This window comes from Natator depressus, chromosome 23 (assembly GCF_965152275.1).
Source record: "Natator depressus isolate rNatDep1 chromosome 23, rNatDep2.hap1, whole genome shotgun sequence".
NCBI classification, from domain to species: Eukaryota; Metazoa; Chordata; order Testudines; family Cheloniidae; genus Natator; species Natator depressus.
In genome coordinates this window covers 5,595,031-5,613,997 of record NC_134256.1, presented here as the reverse complement: position 1 = coordinate 5,613,997, position 18,967 = coordinate 5,595,031, and the positions used below count along the sequence as shown (strand labels likewise).

Below are 18,967 nucleotides of genomic sequence, written 5' to 3'. Positions count from 1 at the left end.
GTGGGGGGGTGAGGGAGGGAGCAGTGGGTGCTAGGGGGAGGGCAGTGGGTGGGGGGGTGAGGAAGGGGAGGGGCTGAGGGGGAGGGCAGGGAGCAGTGGGTGGGGCCTGAGGGGGGCTGGTGGAACCTGGTGGGAGGTTGCTATGGGTTGGAACCTAGGGAGGGGCGGAGCCTAGAGGGAAGTCCGTGGGGGCGGAGCCTATGGAGGGTCAGGGAGGGGACGGAGCCGGGTTGGGGGTGGCTAAGGGGCGGAGCCTGGAGGAAGGTCGGTGGGGGTGGAGTCTCGGTAGGGGGCGGGGCTAGGTCGGTAGGGGCGGGGCCGTGTGTGGTTGCTAGGGGCCCCGACCGCGTTGCTACGGCCCCGCTTCCGGGGGCGGGGTCAGAGGTGGCTTCCGGCGGGAAGATGGCGGCGGCGGTGGCGGCTCCCGACGGGCCCCCCGCGCTGCTCCCTGAGCTGAAGAGCCAGTTCCGGACCCGCGAAGGCTCCTACCGGCTCCTGGCGCCGCCGGGGCCCGAGCCCCGCAGCCGGGGGGGCCCCGCCGCCGCCGCCGCGCCGCCCCCCGGGGGCCCCTCCCCGCCCGGGCCCCCGGCCGCGCCCCCGCCCGGCCCCGCCGCGCTGCCGCCGGTGCGGCTCTCGCTGGTGCGGCTGCTGCTGCCGCCCGAGGGGCCCGAGCCCGCCGAGCCGGGCGAGCCCGCCGAGCGCAGCCGCCTCTGCTGCAACCTGGGCCGGGAGCTCTACTTCTACTCGGGCTGCGGGCCGGGCCCCGGCGGCCGCGGCAGCAGCAGCAGGCGGGTGAGGGGGGGCGCGGTATTAACGGGGGGTTGGGGGGCAGGACGGGACCACCTCCATGTGCGGGGTACGGGGGGGGCTGGGGAAGGGGAGGACCCGGGTGAGGGGGCTCTGGGGGGCCCCGGGGTGAGTCGGTAACGGGGTGTGGGGGGGAGCCCCGAGCAGAGGGGGCTGGGAAGCGATCTCTTGAGGGGTGGAAGAAGGGGTCGAGGAGAGGGAGGTAACTGTGGGAGGGGCAGGGGAGTAAGCGGATGCCGGGGGCCCGGGGGGGGGGGAGGGAGCTGGTACAAGGATTGGGGGAGCAATTAGGTCATGGGGTACAAGTAAGTTGTGGGGGGATCTTGGGGGCCTGAGGCGAGCACGTTGGTAATGGGGAGAGTGGGAGGAGTTGGTTTTTAGGGCTGGGGTGAGGGGGGGAAGCTGGAATCAGCAAATCCCCAGGGAAGGAAGAAGGTTCCCTCCAGAAGCAAGAGCTGCAGGGACCCCCAAAGTGAAGAGGGAATCTGGGTGGTTGTAGAGGAAGGGAGAGGGGGAGCCTGAGGCTGGAGGGGAGGGAAACCCCTGAGAAGGAGGAGAGGGATGGAACCAGGAATCCTGAGGGGGGGCTGGGGAGTGTGTGGGGGTCCTTCCCCGGGGAGGGGAGGGGAGGGGGTTAAGCTCCTGCAGGGGAGCACGTGGGGTTGGATTCCAGACAGAGGGAAGAGCCTCCACTGAGGGGGTGCTTGGAGGCCCCAGTGTTCGTGCGCTGAGAGGCGTGCAGGCAGTAAGAGTTTAGGAGAGAGTGAGCTGTTTAGTTCCAGTGAAGGCCAAACATGGCAGCGACAGGCGTCTGTCCTGTTCACTTTGGGCATCTGCCCTATGCTGTTGCTTTCAAACAGCTGCACAAACAAGCTACGCAATCAACCCCTGCTGAATTCTGTGTTGGTGCTGGGTGCTGCTTCGCTGCTCTGCAGTCCCCCATTTCCACAAGATTTAGCAATAGAGATGTTGCTGCCGTGAGTCTTTCTACTGCCACTTCTCTGACATACACTCCAGTGCAAATATTTGTACAGCAGCAGTTGGGATGTACAACCCTGGGAGGAGGATGCTGACTTTAGATCTCTGAGCTTTTAGTTGACCGTAAGGTTGTTGGAGATGTGAGGGGTCTGGGCCCATTTCCAGAGAGATCTTGGCAGTTGAGGCCAAACTGTGGTATCAGTTACTGAGCCTGACCAATCAAAGTATATTTAATGATGCAGCATCCTTGTGTGTGTTTGCAGTGTGTGTTAATGGGCTGACTCCAGCTGCGCACACAGGACCGTGGGTGAGCATGGTGCTTCAGATGGATAAGATGACTGTACACCTGAATTTAGCATCTTAGCTGAAATTGGGAGCACTAGGGTTCTCGATCTGTCACTAGGGCAACTAAGGGAGGCTGTGTGGAGACTGGCACTTACATGGCTGGCACTCTTCCACATCAGAGCCCTCGCTGTGCCAGTTCTCTCTCAATCCTCCCGGGGGAGGGGCAGGGAAGGCGGAGCCACTTGAAAGAGGAAAGTTTTAGCCTTCTTTAAAAGGCTTGTTTGGCATCTTGTGTGGGTTGAAGAGGGTGGTGGGGGGTGTTGTGGAGAAGCCTTCTGGGGGTTAGATGTAGTTGGGGGTTCTCTCTAGGGGTTGTGTAAGCAGTTAGGAAACTGTTCGAATCTTTACTGCAATGTGATCGCATCACTGGAGATGCAGATTGAAATGGTGTGAGAGCAATTGCTGCTTACAGTGAACAGTTGGCTGCTTAAGCCTTAAAATACGTTTGAGTAGCAGCCGTGTTAGTCTGTATCCGCAAAAAGAAAAGGAGGGGACGTGTGTTAGTCAGGCACAGCTGGTTGTAATCCCTGTCGCAGTCACGTCAAAAATGGTCAGGCTTGGGTAGGAAAGAGGGGTCTAGTGCTTAGAGCAGGAAGGAGCTGAGAATCGGGATTCCTGGGTTCCATCCCCAAGCTCTGGGAGGGGAGAGGGGCCTTGTGGTTAGAGCAGGAAGGGGCTGAGAGTTGGGATTTCTGGATTCTGTTACTGGCTCTGTCACTTCTTGACACAGAAAAATCGCTTCCCTTCTTTGCCTGAATTTCCCCATCTGTAAAGTCAGCAGGATGGTACTGTCCCGGGAGGAAGGGGCTGGGCCTCCGTAACCGATGTCTGTCCACACTCTGAGACCCTTGGCAGTAGGGCGCGGCAGGAGGGAGGGGATTCGCTGTCCTGAACAGTTATTGAGTTCAGTTGCTTGCCTTGGGGATCCTACCCTGAACAGGAGCAGCAGCAATATCCCCTGTTCCTGCCAGCACCTCCCACCGTGCCATAAAAACTCCACGGCCCACCTGGGCCACAACAACTTTTTCTGCATATAAAAGGCAGGGACGGCGTTAGGGGGTAGCAAACAGGGGGCCACGTGAAGCTAAGTTGCTGAGGCTTCAGGTGGTGGGGCTCAGAGCCTGGGGCTTCAGCTTTGTGTCCTGGGACCCAGTGAGTCTAATGCTGGCCCTGCTTGGTGGATCCCCTAAAATCTGCTAGCGGCCCCCAGGTGGCCCTGAACCCCTGCTTGAGAGTTGTTGCTCTAGATCCAATTCTGCAAAGTGTGTAGGGTTACCGGGGGGGATGTAACTGACATTTCCTCTTTCAAAGCCAGCGGCTTCTCACCCCTCCTGGTGTTGTTGAATTCCAGTCCCTCGATCTGAACAAGCCCATCGACAAGCGCATCTACAAAGGCACTCAGCCCACCTGCCACGACTTCAACCAGTTCACGGCCACCACTGACAGCATCTCACTGCTGGTGGGCTTCTCTGCTGGCCAGGTTCAGTACCTGGATCTCATCAAGAAGGACACCAGCAAGTTGTTCAATGAGGAGGTGAGATCCCCGCTGCTAACGAGCCTTTTGCTCCCTCCTTAGCCTGGGCAGGATTTCATCCAGCCTCCTGAGCCCTGCTGCCATTATGGGTCTTGTAACTCGCCGCCTTCCTGTTCAGAGCCCAGCTGTGCTGGTCCCCAGACTGGCCACTAGAGAGCAGTGCAAGGTTTCCCATGCTCCTGGCATCACTTCACATTTCACAAGCTAAGGAGGGTCGGGCTGGGCCAGAGTTTGTGGGAGGCTCTGTTAGGCAGTTCTCTTCCCTCTGATTCGTTACTGAGCCCTGTGTGTTTCTAGGGGTCACTGGGCGCTCAAGGGGAGCCTGTCATTATAAACCGTCCTCTGAGGTCGTTAACGTTCTGTCCATTACCTGAAATAACCCCGGTAGCAGCAGCAGCCAGAGGGGGACTTCACAGCTGCTCTTGTTTGTGTGGGTGATGTACTTTGCTGTGGGGGTTGCGCCTGACTCTCAGCTAGCAAAACACTCCCCTGCTGCAGCCTGGGCCTGCTAAAGGCTTCCTGCTGTAGCTGGCAAGTTTCTTGTTTAGCTGCAGGGGTTTTCAAACGAGACTGCGGTCTGCACGGGGAAGGGTTAATGGTGAAGCAGAGGGATGGGAACGGGATACAGGCCCTTCAGCCTGAAGGTTTCTGGTTCAGGTCCAGCCCAGTTTGGGACGCAGTTGCCATCTGTCCCTTGGTCTGTATGCAACGAGTTGGGGAGTTCTCAGTCTAGGGCCCAGCAGGCCACATCACAAGCTACTGTCCCGACCAGCCCCAGTGGAACGGCCGAGGACTGGACAGGCCCCTAACCTGAATTCCCCTCTCCGCCCTGGGGGGCTCCCCCTAGGGAAGGTCACCTCAGTCTGATACCTGCTCTCTGTTTCACATTGCCCCAGCGGCTCATCGACAAGACAAAGGTGACCTACCTGAAGTGGATCCCGGAGACAGAGGGCCTCTTCCTGGCCTCCCACGCCAGTGGGCACCTGTACCTGTACAACATGGAGCACCCGTGCGGCTCCGCCTCACCCCAGTACACCCTCCTCAAGCAGGGCGAGGGCTTCGCCGTCTACGCCTGCAAGAGCAAAAGCGCCCGCAACCCACTGGTGAAGTGGGCAGTGGGCGAGGGGGCCCTCAACGAGTTCGCCTTCTCACCCGACGGCCGCTACCTGGCCTGCGTCAGCCAGGACGGCTGCCTCCGCGTCTTCCACTTCGACTCCATGCTGCTGCAGGGCATGATGAAGAGCTACTTTGGGGGGCTGCTGTGCGTCTGCTGGAGCCCCGACGGGCGCTACATCGTCACTGGCGGCGAAGACGACCTGGTGACCGTCTGGTCCTTTGCCGAGGGCCGGGTCATCGCCAGGGGGCACGGGCACAAGTCCTGGGTCAACGCGGTGGCCTTCGACCCGTACACCAGCAGCGTGGAGGAGGAGGAACCACCGGAGCTAAGTGGCAGCGACGAGGAGCCCCAGGAGCCGGCCCACTTTGGCCGGGTGCGGACTAGCAGCACCCTTTCCCGCCTCTCCAAGCACAGCACCAAGAGCTCCCCCTCGGTGACCTACCGCTTCGGCTCGGCCGGCCAGGACACTCAGTTCTGCTTGTGGGACCTGACGGAGGACGTGCTGTACCCCCACCCCCCGCTCTCCCGGGCCCGGACTCTCACAAACACCTTCAGCTCTGGCATCCCCTCCTCGGTGAGTGGCGGGAGCAACCTGGCTGGGGAGCCGGGGGTCAGCAGCGGGGGGTCCATCCTGCCCCGCTCGCTCTCGCGCTCCAACAGCCTGCCCCACCCGGCCGTTACCAGCGCCGCCAAGAACCACGTGGCGGACAGCGCCGTGCCCTTCAGCATCGGCAAGTTCGCCACGCTCACCCTGCAGGAGCGCCGGGACAAGAACGCCGAGAAGGAGCACAAGCGCTACCACAGCCTGGGCAACATCAGCAAGAGCAACGACAAGATCAGCGGGGCGCCCCGGAGCAAGCTGGACACGGCCAAGGTCTTGGGCACGGCCCTCTGCCCCCGCATCCACGAGGTGCCCCTGCTGGAGCCCCTGGTCTGCAAGAAGATTGCCCACGAGCGGCTGACGGTGCTGCTCTTCCTGGAGGACTGCATCATCACCGCCTGCCAGGAGGGGCTCATCTGCACATGGGCCAGGCCTGGGAAAGCCGTAAGTACAGCTGCAGGGCTTCCCTGGGGACGGGGAGGCCTGCACGTACTGATCCCAGAGCGGCCAAGGCTTCTGCTTCCCCTCTGGCGCTCGTGGAGCCCTGCAGCCTATGGGGAATGGTTCCTGGCAGGGGGACCACACAGGGGCAGTGCTCTGAGGAGAGGGGAGGGAAGTGGGAAAGGCTGTTGTACTCAGGGGGGCATTTGGGACAGCAGCTAAGAAATTAGGGAGTGGGGTCTAGTGCAAAGTGGTGTCAGGACCTCTGGGGTCCATTCCTGGCTCTGGGAGGGGAGTGGGGACTGACTATTGGAACAGGCTCTAGCTTCTATTCACTGCCCCAAAACTTTTTAACCCAGAGTGAGGCTGACTGCTGCAGAAAGTCAAGTGCCTCGACATAAACCCTGCAAACGGGCCAGCTCAGCCCCCCAGCTCTAACTCTGCTCTCTGCGAGAGGGGCACCACGCCACCCTGCCCTTCCCGACGGTATGCAGTGATGTGGGGACGCTGCACATGGGACAGAAGGAAGCTGTCTGAGCGTGTCCTCACTAGGGGAATAGGGCTTGCTTACGACCACCAGCGACGCCGGGGTTGGACTTGCCTACGCTGCACAGACCACTCCGGATGCTGCTCCCCCGGGCCTTCATCGGGGGATTGTGTTGGGCACGTCCCCTGAATGGGGCCCAGCAATCTTCCAGACAGTCTGAGTGAGCAAGTGGATTTTAGAGCTCTTAGAAAAATCAGCTGTTAACAAGAGTCCGCCTTTGCTGTAGGGATGCTGCTGGCCCAGGTGATTCCCGTCTCTGCTGCTGACTCGCTGGTTTGGTTTTCAACCCTGGGGGCAAATCGCTTCATCGGCCTCCGGATTGACTCTGTTCTGGAGTGGCAGCGCGGCCCTGCCTCAGAAGCATTGTGGGAGGTGTCCAGCAATTGCTGGGTGCCACCTGCTTTGAGATACTCTGTCGAAAGTTACTCCAGCAGGGGACCCCAAAAGGCTCAGACGCCAGGAGGCTAATGAACCCTCCCCCCCCATTGTTTTAAAAAAATCTCAGGAGGTTGAAGCTAATCTTGTGATTTGTGGGGGCAGGTTTCTGAGCACTTGGGGTTAACTTTGTCCTTCCCTGTCTCCGCAGTTGGGGTGGCGTGTCTTCCACCTTCCCCCCCCACCCTTTAACTGGTGCCTGGGAGCACAGAGGTGTGAAATCGGGGATACCTACAGTGCCCCCCCCCTCCCCCCCGCCGACACAGCCACCCCAGCGGTTCTGTGGCAGGAACGCCCAGCTGCTCACGCTGACTCATCTTCCAGCTCCCCTTGGGGCGCTCCCTCCCCCGCCACCACACACACACACTTTGTGCTGCTTGCTCTGAGACAATCCGTGCTATTTGCCTTCTCTTGCTTCTCAGGCTGTCGGGCCTGAGACAAACCATCCTCGCTGCCCCCTGCAGCTGATTTCAGGAGCGACCCGAGACGCGGCTAGTCCAGAACCAGCCCGGTCCCGTGCGTGGCAGAGAAGCAGAGACCAATGGGGGGGTGCCTTTGGGTACGTCTGGACTGCAGCTGGCAGCGAGCCTCCCAGCCTGGGCTGACATTCGCGCCCTGGGGAGGTTGCAGCTCCGGCAGAGACTCAGGCTCTCCCGACCTCCTGGCCGGCCCAAATCACCGCTGGAGCCGCAACATCCGCAGTGCTGGGCGTGAGCCCCACTAGCTGAAGTCGTGTGGAAGTGAGGCCCTGCTGCATGTTGGCCCTAGTGCAGCGTGTTCCCCTCTGGCCCAGACGGGGCTGGGTCCTGTCACTAGTGTGGGAGGGGGGCCCCTTTCCACCCATCTCCATGGTGGTTGTAGCCTGCAAGCAAAGAGTTAACACGCCAGGCTGCTGGCCTGTCACTGACTGTGCCGGGAAACAGGACCGGTGAGTGATGCGCTTAAAACCCAGCAGGTCCTGCCTGTGCGCCCCAGCTCTGCCTGCTGTCAGTGAGGGCATCGGGGTTGCGTGGTCCCAGGGGCACCTGGCCCCTCAGCTGCCCTTCTTGAAGTTCTTTAACTCGCTCCTTGTCGTCCCCCAGCCTGAGCCTTGGGACCCCTGTCAGAGCCGGGCACCCTGCGTCCAGGAGACGGTCGCTCGATCTGAATCAGGCAGGCGGGGGGGCGTGTGGACTCTCGTTAGTGCTCGGAATCCCATGGGCTGCAGCTGCTTCTCTCTGGAGCCGCCTGGCCCCTCTGTGCTGCGGGGTCGTTGGCTTCTCCCCAGATCTTGCCCCAATGGGAGCCTGCGGCTAGAAAGCTTTGGGTGCACAGGGCAGCCTGGGGGGCTGAGCCCCTTTAACAGGGTGGGGGGTGGGGGAGGAGATGGTGAGCCCTGTCCTGCTGATACAACAAGGGCTTCATAGCTGCCAACTCAGCCCTGATTTCACCCAGATGTCCCAGCGGCTGGCGTGTCCGCTGCCTCCCCAGCAGAGGTGATTCCAGTGGCTTTGTGGTGTCTGGGACCGGAGTGGGGGCTTGTTCAGCAGAAGAGCTTAGCCTCTGGAAGGCAGTTTCCATCCAGCCCCGCACCTCGTAGTGCCTGCCCCCCCCCGTGCTGGGACTCCAGATGGGCTCACGAACAAAGGCAAGCAATGGGATTTGATCCCTGTCACCAGCCCTGACAGCTGCTCCGGGGCTCAGCGAGGGGAGCAGGGGGCTCTCTCTGTCTCACCTGTCTCCACCAACGGAGGTTCTGCCCCCTGCGTCAGCGCCGCGCTGCCGCCCGGACGGCCCCTACCGCCTCTAGTGGATATGCCCCTGGATGGGGGCTCTGGGCTTCGCTGCTGGGTGCCCTTGGGCAAGATACTTCCGCTCCCTGTGCCTCAGTTTCCCCACCTGTGCAGTGTGGCTAATGACACTGACCTCCTTTGTAAAGCACTTTGAGGTGGATTGTTGTTGTTGTTCGCGGGGGTGGGCATGTTGTGCCAGGTGCTGTGCAGACCCAGACAGAGATTGGGGGGCGGGGGGAGGGGTGTGCAGGGGGAGAGACTCCCTGTCCCGAAGAGCTCTCGGCTGGAAAAAACGTAGTACCCAGGCAAAGCTCTGCACCTGGCCACTGCCCCCAGGTTAGAGGGTGGAGGGAACGGGAGCAGGTCTGTGATGGGCTGGGCTGGCAGACATCTGCTCTTGTAGGCCAGGAATCGGGTGCAGGGACCGGCCCCTTCTGGCTCCGCTGCTGCAAAGGGAACTGAAGAGGTGGGGCCCAGATCCTCCAGCGTGGTTTGGTGCCTAGTTTCTGTTGGTCCAGGTGGAATTTGGTACCTCGATCCCTTTGCCGGGCTGGGCCCTGGTCGGTGCCTGTGTTTCAGGCCCTGGCGACAGGGCATCAGCCTGGGGTCCTGGGACTGGGGAGGTGCAAAGTCTTCTGACTTGTGGGGCCCAGTTTGCCCTGTTGCAGCCTCTCGTCCCTATCTGTTATTGTGTGCTGTGTGTGTCCCCCACCCCCGGTTCTAACTATCTCCCCCTTCCCTTTCAGAACCTCCCCTCTCAGAACGGCAGCTCGCCCAGTGGCACTGTGGTATAACCCAGGGACTGCCTGCCCCCCACTCGGTGCCAGCTTGGCCGCCTGGCACTGCCCAGACTCCGGGCCCTCGTTATTTGATGCTAATTGACGCTGCGTGGACAGACACTTCCTGTGGTGGTGAGCCGCTAACAGAGGTTTAATATATAGATACCCGTCTACAGAGCACAGGCCCCTCCACTGGCCTGGGCCACCCTGTCCCTTAACGTATTAATGGCCCCTGTTTAAAGCTTTGTGGAACTTCAGCCCTGGAGTGATTGGAGCAGAGCCGGTCTCCCCAGAGCCCTCACTTTGCACAACAGCCTGGAGCGCTGGAGCTGTGAGCTGCCCAGGGGTGGGGGGGGCTTTCTGCTGCCTCAGGTTCCCCAGAACACACTGTAGGGGCCCTTCTGGCCACTCCAGTCGGCACTACCTGCACTTCCTCTGCCAAGAGACAACCACCCTGGAGCATACGCAGTCCTGGAGGCAGCCGGAGACCTGGCACCCTGCCCCCACATGGGCACAAGCTACCGCCGGCGTCCCCGGCACCACCTGCTGCTGTCCCAGATCCCTTGCAGGCAGGCTGGGCTTCGTCCTGAGCCAGCAGTCGCTCTCATGGTCGAGCTGAGGGGGGGCCTGCCTGTCTCTGTCCTTGCCCCGCAGGGCTTCTGTGCCCGCTGTTACTACTGATCCCCGGCCCCAGAGATGGCAGGGCTGAGTGGAAAGGTGCCCAGAGGGTGGCAGTTTGGCAAATGCCTCCCCCTCCCCTCTGTGGGAGCGACCCCCCAAAGAGAAACTCCCAGGAAACTCCCAGGCTGCTGTGCCAGTATCCTGCATTGTACCCGCTCTGGCCATCTGCTCTGTGCCTGGGCAGAGCTGGGAGCCGGCCTCGTCAGTCCCCGCCCTCCCCAGGGGCAAGGGCACTGCCATGCACCTTAGCTCTCCCCGGCCTCCCTGGAGCTGTGGGTGCTCACAGCACTGCCTGGCTACCGGCCCCTTCTTCCTGCAGCTGGCCACAGCGACTACCCCTTCTGACTCTTAAAGCCTGGGCCGCCAGCTCCAGCTGGGGTTGGACACAGCTGCCCCTGTGCTCCGCTGAGCCCCTCTGCCTGCGACCGGCCACCCTGGGCTCATGTAGAATCACAGCGGGGGATGCTGGGTGGCACTTGGCCCCAGCTGCCTGAGCGACTGCCACTGCCTCCCGCCCTGGGGGAAGGCTGGCAGGAGATGCACCTTTCGCTGGGCCGGGCCCGAGGAACTCTCCACCTCTGGAGCCGGCGACCCTGGGTCCCCCTGGGAGCTGACCAGAACACAACATGCATCCCTCCGGCTTGACTTGTGCTTGCCCCTGCTCGTTCCCCTGCCTGCTGGGATGGGGGAGAGCCCAGCCTTGCTGTACACCCAGCGTGGGCACTGGGAGAGCCCGGTCTGCACAAAGAACAGTATTAGCCTTGGTATCCCCTGCCCCATGGCCACTCACCTGTGCCCTCTAGCCCACCCCCCTGCAGGCAGCCCTCTGGGGCTCTGTGCAGGCACCGTGTCGCCCTAGTACTGCTGGCCCGAGGGCGCCTGCCCACTGGATGCCCCCCAGCAGCCCACAGCCTTGTCCACCCCTGCATGGGGGGCAGGGCCCGCAGGGATTGGGTACCCCTCTGCCGTCTGTTTCCCTTGTGGCTGAATGTCTAAGTTATGGAGCTGCGGATCTGCAAGTTCTTATTTATACTAAAGAAACGATTTTCACACCCCTGCCTCCACTTTGTCTGCGCCTCCAGTTGGGCTCTGCGCTGCCCATGGGGCGACGCCAGCATGGGGCAAATACAGGGCTGCTCCTGCCAGCCGTAGCATGCGCAGCCCCAGCTCCTCTCTTGGTACCAAGGTGGGGAAGGCCGGTGCCATCTGACCACCTCGCTACTTTACTTTTTCACTGTGTCTTTATAAGCCAGCTGCCAACCAGGATCAGGGCCCCTGTGTACCTGGCTCTGCCCAGACACACAGTGACCGAGGTTGGGGCCCCGTCATGCTGGGTGCGGCCCAGACACACAGTCACTGAGATTGGGGCCCTTCAGGCCAGGCGCGGCCCAGACACGCAGTGACCGAGATCAGGGTGCCGGGTGCGGCCCAGACACACAGTGACCAAGATTGGGGCCCTGTCGCACCGGGCGCTGCCCAGCATGAGAGCATCCCAATCACAGAGCTCCGGCTGAGCAGGGGGCAGGGACTGGCCAGCCCATTGCACTGGGTTAGCTCCAGTTGCTGTGAAGTGAGAGGGGGCAGGCTGGGGGACAAGGTTGGCGCCATTTCTAGCAGGGCAGCCAGCACTGGCATGAACAACCATTGTGCCCATGTGTGCAGTAGTCTGAGGGGGGCCACAGCGGGCTTAGCACCAGCTGAACTTAACTGGCTTTCAACCCCCTGCTGGCTGCAACCTGGCCAGGGCGACTGGGGGCGCTGAGCAGGGATGTGGGGTGGGGATAGGAATCGAACCTGCCTCTGAGTCCCAGGCCAGGGTCTCCGCTGGGCTTTGGAATCGCAAAATGCATCTATGGGGTTTTTTCAAGTGGTAGGACAGTGCCTAGGGATCTCTGCCCCAGCCACTGAGATGCAGCCACCTCTGGGGTGGAAGACGGCAGCTGCTGTAACAGTCACAAAACAACATGGCCTGCCAGGCCAGGATGGGCAGTGATAATGTCTGCGCGCGTTCAAAGCCATGGGGGCCGTGAGCGGAGCTGGAGTTCAGCCAGGCCTCAGGGTGAAACGGCTTAGTACAGGGGCAGCATGTGTCCTGGGCCCCCGCCAGTGCTGCCAGCCCCTCCCAACCTGGTGCCCCCTGCCAGCCCAGCCGGTGCCCCTCACTCCTGACCTGCAGCCCCCTGCTAGCCCAGTTCTTCCCCAGCATCACCACCCTGCTCGTGTAGCCCTGCATGGGGCTGGCAGCGTGGTCCATCCTGGCTAGGCTGCACTGCAGTGGCTGCTGCGGGGCCTGGCAGGGGCAGCTGCAGGGCACCCCTGGGCTCCCCCCCCCCCCCCCCCCGTGGAGCCTGACTGTGGTCTTGGTAGCCTGTGCCAGGCAGGGCAAGGGGTGATGTGACCGGAGCCTGTGCATGGTGGGTGGGTGTGCGTGCTGGGGGGGGGTGAGGGGGTGCCTGGTGGGTGAGTGGCAATTACAGGTGCATGCGTTGAGTATCAAGGGTGGAGCATATTGGGGTGTCGGGGAGGGCTCAGTGTGTGCACCTGGGCCATTCGTGTCACTCAGCTCCTGGCTGGTGCCCGCTGCCCATGGGCCTGGCCCTGAGGCCTGTTGCCTGCCCCACCCCTCAGCCATCTGCCTTGCTCTGTGTGTGGGGCGGGAGGGGGCGGTGAGTGCCCCTTGCTGGCCTGTTCCCTGCCCCCTGGCCCAACCTCAACCAGGCCGCATTTGGCCTGCGGGTAAAGCCCCATCGTCCCCACTAGGGGTCGCTTGCTTGGGCAGCCTGCTGGGGCGTCAGCCCCTCTGAGCGGAACCCCCCCAGTGCAGGGCAGAGCTCGGCCCCAGTGGTGTTGGGGCCCCAGGGGCTAGAGCAGCAGCATCGCGTTCAGCCAGGAGGGGGCACCCCTGGGCCAGCCAAAAGTCCGGTCGCCGAGCCCCCACAGTGACTGGCCAGTGGGGGCCATGTGGGGCCCGGCTCCCCAGACTCTCACCACATCCACCATGTGGGGGCACCCCAGGCTCAGCTCCCCCCGTTGGTGCTGCGGTGGGCGGCGCTGATCTCCCCCCTGGCCCCGCTCATACACGAGGCTGGCACCGGGCTCCCCGCCCCTGGGCCTAATTCAGCTTTTTTATTTCCTCTCCACAGTTCAGACAAAGCCTCCAGGCCGGGTCCCTCGTCCCGCCTCCGACCCCCGGGCCCAGCTGGCACCGAGGGCCAATAAATACATGGGGGGGCAGCAGGTGGCTATAAAATTAACCGGGTCAAAGTGCAAAACTGCGGGATTCCCCGCCCCGGGCAAAGGGGCTTCACCCCCTAAGAGCCTCCGCCCCAGATGTGCACTGGAGATGGGTGGTTGGGTGGGGGAGCCGGTGGGCTGGGTGTGGGTCAACAGGGAAGGGGAGATGCCAACACTAGAAATAAATTACTAGCTGGGGGTGTTGCAGGGGGGGAGTCACTGGGGCCCCCCCATGGCGGAAGATGGAACAGCAGGTGATGGGTGATTTTAGCAGCATAAATTCAGCCTTTAACAGCGGTGCCACCCCTGTGCCTGGGGCTGGCACCCGCTGGGGGTACCTGGTGCTGCCCAGAGCCCTGCTGAACGGCGCCTGGGGCTGGCACTGTGGAGGGAGCTGGGCACCCTGGGCAGCAGGTCCCCGCCGGCTGTCGCCACCTTGCGGCTCCCTTCGGGCAGGGAAGGGCATCTGTGGGCTCCCTCGGCTGCGTCTCTGCAGGTCCCAGCCGGCCCCTCCGCTGGGCCCCTTTCCCCATGGAGTGGGGCGGGTGGGGACAAGGCCCGTGCCAAGGACCCAGGATCACCGGGGCAAAGGGAGCTGGGAGCAGGGCCTTTGGAGAGGCAGGGTGCCAGGGCAGGGGGCACTAGGTAACACCAGGCTCCTGGGAGGCTGGTGTAGAGGGTTGCCCAGCCTGGCACCACCCCGTGGCGTGACCATCACTTCACCCCCCAGGGACTGGGGCCCACTTCCAAAGTGACATGCCTCTTAGAACGACCTGGGGGCTAGTGGGTTGGGGTGGGGGTGCTGGGAGCCAGGAGTCCTGGGTTCTATCCCCAGCTCTGGGAGGGGAGTGGGGTGTAGTAGTTTAAAGAAGCAGGGGCTGGGAGCCAGGACTCCTGGGTTCAGTTGTCAGTTCTGCCCCGACTCACTGTGTGCCCTTAGGTGACACTCTTCCTCTTGCTCGGCCTCAGTTTCCCCAGCTGCCAAACGGGGCCATGGGGTGGCTACGTGGGAAGGAGTGGAGCTGGAGCCAGGCAGCGCAGTGGCAGCCTGCCCCATGCAGAGGGAGCTGGCAGGGTCCACGATGGGGAGGCCAGAGGGCTGGCAGGCAGGAGCAGATGCACCCAGCCAGCAGCCCAGGGCCAGGGCAGGCCCAGGAGGGGACTGGAGAGATGGTCCCCTGACGGCGGGAGGGGCCCGAGCCACACAGCCTGGGCTCCGGGTGGGAAGGGGCCCGTGGGCCTGGAGTGCTGTCATCCAGGCATCCCCAGCTCTGGTCCTGGCTGGGCCCGGGGTGTGAGGCCTCCCGAGGAGGAGGGCTGACGGGCACCCCCGCGGTGCTGGCCAGGCGGTGACAGGGATGGCGGGCGGGGGCAGTGGGGCGAGCGCCCAGCCTCGCTCAGGACGGCTCACCCGGGTCCTGGCCGGGCCACCGCCAGCCCAAAGCCGCCGGTACAAAGGAGCAGGTATCCCGCCTTGGTAATGCAGGGCCTAGGTACCTGTGAGGAAAACGCACCGTCAGCAAGGGCACCCCCAGCGGGCAGAGGGGGCTGGGGGCTGCTCAGCAGCTGCCCCCCCCCGGCTCATTTTTCCCATTCCCACTCTCCTGAGCCAGCTGGTCCCTGCCATGGGTCCAGATCAGAGCCAGCGCCCTAGAGGGGAAAGGCCTCATGTCCCATTGCTTGCCCCCCTCACCATGGGGCCAGATGGGAGCTGGTGCCCCGTAGACGGGCCCTCACCCGCCCCCATAATGTGACATGTTCACTATAAACACCCGCCCCACGGGGGCCGAGCAGGGCTGTTGGCAGATGCCTGGCGGGAGGCCTGGGGGTCCCAGGCGGGAGGGTCACACTAGGGTGGGGGGGCTGGAGCTGATGGGGAAGAAGCCCCCAGCTCTGAGGCTGGCTGCAGGGGGAGCTGGTGGCCAGCTGTTTGCTGAACCCCATAGCCTTAGGCACCAGGTCTTTCCCTGTCCCGGCTGGGACGGGGGGGTGGGGGCACAGTTGTAGGTGCTGGCAGACCAGGAGCCGTGACCCTCCTGCTGGGCGAGGACTGACCTCCCCCACCCCATGTGACATGGGGCACCAGGGGCACCTCTCTCGGGGCGGGGGGGGGGGGTCTCAGTTTCTCCCCCACCTCCCTCCAGCTGCAGTCTCCAGGACGCATATGTCCCATCGCCCACCCCAGTTCTGTCCCTTGGTGGGGGCTCTCCAGCCCTGGGCTGAGGAGTGGGGGGGGGCTCTTTGTCTCCCCCCCCTCCTCCCCCCAGCTGTGTGTCTCCACAGGTCCTCCGCAGGGAGGAGAGGTGGTGAGAGGGACGGGGGCGGGGACAGGACCAACCCTCACGCAAGGGCCACCTCGGTGCTGTCCAGCAGGGGGTGCTGGCAGGGCCCAGCGGGGTGACACACGGGATTAGTTGGGCGGGGGGGAGGGGGCAGGAAAGCACCTTAAGCAAAAGGTTAAGCAGGTGGGGACCTGGGGGGCAAGCAGAGGTCAGATTGTCGCGGCCACCAGCACAAGTTGGCTTGAATCATAGAATCACAGAATATCAGGGTTGGAAGGGACCTCAGGAGGTCATCTAGTCCAACCCCCTGCTCAAAGCAGGACCAATCCCCAACTTTTGCCCCAGATCCCTAAATGGCCCCCTCAAGGATTGAACTCACAACCCTGGGTTTAGCAGGCCAATGCTCAAACCACTGAACTATCCCTCCACAAACCCCAGCCTGAGCCCCAAAGGTGGAGCCGGGCAGGGCGGGCACAGAGCCAGGCAGCAGGGACAGAGATTGGCACAGAGCCAGGCATGGGGCATATATCTGGGCACAGAACTGGGCAGGAGGCACAGACAGCTGGGCACAGGGCAGGGTGAGTGAGGAGCCGGGCGGGGGGCAGAGCGGGGGTAGGGCAGGTGAGGAGCCAGGCGGGTGAGAAGCCGGGCGGGTGGCAGGGCAGGTGAGGAGCCAGGCGGGGGGCAGGGCGGGTGGCAGGGCAGGTCAGGAGCCAGGCAGGGGACAGGGCGGGTGAGGAGCCAGGCGGGTCGCAAGGCGGGTGAGGAGCCAGGCGGGTGAGGAGCCGGGCGGCGGTCCGGGCGGGTGAGGAGCCGGGCGGGTGAGGAGCCGGGCGGGGGCCGGGCGGGTGAGGAGCCAGGCGGGGTCGCAAGGCGGGTGAGGAGCCGGGCGGGTGAGGAGCCGGGCGGGGGCCGGGCGGGTGAGGAGCCAGGCGGGTCGCAAGGCGGGTGAGGAGCCGGGCGGGTGAGGAGCCGGGCGGGGGCCGGGCGGGTGAGGAGCCAGGCGGGTCGCAAGGCGGGTGAGGAGCCGGGCGGGTGAGGAGCCGGGCGGGGGCCGGGCGGGTGAGGAGCCAGGCGGGTCGCAAGGCGGGTGAGGAGCCGGGCGGGTGAGGAGCCGGGCGGGGGCTGGGCGGGTGAGCAGCCGGGGCCGACGTACCCTAGAAAAGAGCAGCAAGTGGCGGTACAGAGGTACCACAAGCGGGTATTCACAGAGTCGCGCTGCCATGGTGCCGCCTGGCTGGAAGGAGAAAGCAGAGATGCCCCGATCAGCGGAGTCGGCCGGGGGGGCGGCACTGGGGCTGGACCCAGGCCAAACCTCCTCCCAGACCTGCCCCGGCAGGGGGAAGGGGACCGGGCCCTGCTCTCCACCCCAGCCCTGGCACAAGCGGGCAGAGCCCCCCCTTGGCTCCCCGGCCACGCCCCCTGCACATCCAGGCTCCCCGAGCTGCCCACAGCCGTGACCTATGCTCCACCCTCCCACCCCCTGGGTGTGGGGCCCTGAGTGTCACAGTTGGGTTGTAGCCTGGTGACCAGCCCCGGTGCTGAGCCCCAGGCAAGCCCCACTCCAGACGGTGCCCCCAGGCCAGGCTTACATCAGCGGGGTGCTCCGTGCGGCACGGCCAGGGGGCACCGCAGCCGGGGGGCCGCCCCACAGCAGCTGCAAGGAAAAGAGAGAGGTGGGACCGTGCGCGGCCCGAGGAGGCCAGCCATGCAGGAGTCACCGCCCCACAATCCCAGGGCAGACGGGCCCCCACCACACAGCCATGCAGCGGTGACCCCCTCCACCTGCAGGGCAGACGGGCCCCCACCACCCGGCCATGCAGAGCCACGGCCCTTGCCGAGCTTTGTGGGCACCAGAGTGCCCGCCCCAGCCATGCACAGACCCGTCTCACAGGCAGGCTCAGCCCTAGGTGAACCGATGCCCCCACCCGCGCGGGCACCAGGGGGCAGCACATCAGCTCCCCAACAGGTCGGTCTGGCCCGGCACGGGGGCTGGGTGCGCGTATCCTGCCCCACGCGGGGCTGTGCCCAGGGCTCTCGGGCCGATTCCCGGCTCACACTCACTGCTGCAGGGGGCAAAGCCCAGGCTAGCGCCGGGACAGCCGGACGTCACCAACCCGCAATGGTCCCTGCCCCCCGTCCCGCCCAGTTAATTACAGTCCTGCCCATCTCTGGTCCCTTGCATCAGCCTCGAAACCCCCAGCCCCCCCAACCTCCTGGAGGTCAGGCTGCTTACAGGGGGACCCCCAGCCAGCACCGAGATGTGGCCGCCTCTGAGGAGGGACATGGCAGCTGATTAACAGCCACACGAGGCGGGCACAGGGGGCCTGCCACAGGCCGATTTCCCCAGCACAGGGCTGGGGCAGGGGAGGGGAATCGAGGGGAAAGCGGGGGGATGGGGGAGGAGAAAGAGGAGGGTGCAGAAAGGGGAGTGAAGGGGAACGGGGTGCAGAGCAAAGGGCGTGACACAGGGGTGGAGAGGGAGAGGCCCTGGGGGGAGGGGGGAAAAGGGTCCAAGGGGACAGGCCTGGGGCAGGGCAGGGGGGCAGGCGGCGAGTCAGTGGGGGCAAGGGGGGTAGGGGGCCCGGGGAGGGCAGGGGGGCACTTGCCTTCCTCCCCGGGTGGTTTCATCCCCTCGATTTGTGCCTCCAATCGCTTGATTTGAGCTTCCAGTTCCAAGTTGCGGCTCTCGGCCTCCTGCAGGCGGCTGGGGGGGTCGGGGGCACGTCAGGGCAGCCGAGTCCCAGAACCAGCAAATCCCCCCACCCCCGCCCATACAGGCCCCTTCACAAGGGCACCGCTAGCTGGCAGGGGGCACTGCCACTCCTCGGGGGGGGCAGCATTGGAAACCCACCCCCCAGGCAGTTTCAGGCCTCTGACCGCCCTGCCCATGCCCCCAGCTCTCCCCAGGGGTCCCTGCCCCCCACAGCCCATGCCCCCAGCTCCCCCTGGTGTCCCTGCCCCTCACCTGGCGAAGGTCTGGTTGGCCACCTTGACCATGCTGAGCTCCTGGCGCAGCCCCTCCCGCGTGTGCAGCTCCGACTCGAAGGCCGCCTGCAGCTCCAGGAAGGCGGCGAGATCCAGCTTCTGCCCGTCGGGCGCCTTGCAGGCCTGGCCGGGGGAGGGCGCCCGTCAGGGGGGTGAGGCTGACTAGCAGGGGGCTGCGGGTCGGGAGTGAGGGGCAGCCACCGGGCTGAGGGGAGCCCAGGGCTGGGCCAATGCCCCTGACTCTCCCCTGGGGTCCCCCCACTGCCCATGCCCCTGGTTCCCCCCAGGGGTCCTTGCCCTCCCCCCACACGGCCCATTACATTTTTTAAAAAAAAGTCCTCATGATTTTTAAGCCAATCTCGTGATTTCGGGGGGGTGGCAACACTGAGAAGTTAAGGATTATTATTTAGCATTTACATTACGGTA

General features: G+C 64.1%; 2 protein-coding genes across 5 annotated transcripts in view; one reads left to right on the top strand and one right to left on the bottom strand.

Moving 5' to 3' along the window:
* Positions 1–402: 402 nt before the first annotated feature.
* DMWD (DM1 locus, WD repeat containing) lies at positions 403–11,083 on the top strand. Of its 4 annotated transcripts, XR_012636141.1 has the most exons (5): positions 3,217–3,664; positions 4,561–5,826; positions 6,597–6,613; positions 7,228–7,364; positions 9,324–9,460. XR_012636141.1 is itself a non-coding variant. In XM_074937686.1 (4 exons), the coding sequence occupies exons 1-4, from the start codon at positions 403–405 to the stop codon at positions 9,369–9,371; spliced, it is 1,923 nt and encodes a 640-aa protein (XP_074793787.1). In that variant the 3' UTR covers positions 9,372–11,083. The 4 variants fall into 4 exon arrangements, 3 of the variants coding, with proteins under 3 accessions (XP_074793787.1, XP_074793788.1, XP_074793789.1); XM_074937686.1 differs by lacking the exons at positions 6,597–6,613; positions 7,228–7,364 and adding an exon at positions 403–792 and having other exon boundaries at positions 3,446–3,664; positions 9,324–11,083; XM_074937687.1 differs by lacking the exons at positions 6,597–6,613; positions 9,324–9,460 and adding an exon at positions 8,240–8,399 and having other exon boundaries at positions 3,210–3,664.
* A 3,127-nt stretch (positions 11,084–14,210) lies between these two features.
* The window catches only part of DMPK (DM1 protein kinase), a 31,082-nt gene continuing 26,325 nt past the window's right edge, over positions 14,211–18,967 (bottom strand). Inside the window, 5 exon segments of the mRNA XM_074937504.1 lie at positions 14,211–14,768; positions 16,710–16,790; positions 17,146–17,210; positions 18,163–18,260; positions 18,522–18,664. Coding sequence (XP_074793605.1) covers positions 14,679–14,768; positions 16,710–16,790; positions 17,146–17,210; positions 18,163–18,260; positions 18,522–18,664 — 477 coding nt within the window. The 3' untranslated portion in view covers positions 14,211–14,678.

What these genes read in the sequence shown, in the direction of transcription:
- DMWD (XM_074937686.1), top strand. Translation starts at nt 403, where the DNA reads ATGGCGGCGGCGGTGGCGGCTCCCGACGGGCCCCCCGCGCTGCTCCCT. An exon ending in GCAAGTTGTTCAATGAGGAG is followed by an intron (nt 3,665 to 4,560) that starts GTGAGATCCCCG and finishes ACATTGCCCCAG; the next exon opens with CGGCTCATCGACAAGACAAA. An exon ending in GGGCCAGGCCTGGGAAAGCC is followed by an intron (nt 5,827 to 9,323) that starts GTAAGTACAGCT and finishes CTTCCCTTTCAG; the next exon opens with AACCTCCCCTCTCAGAACGG.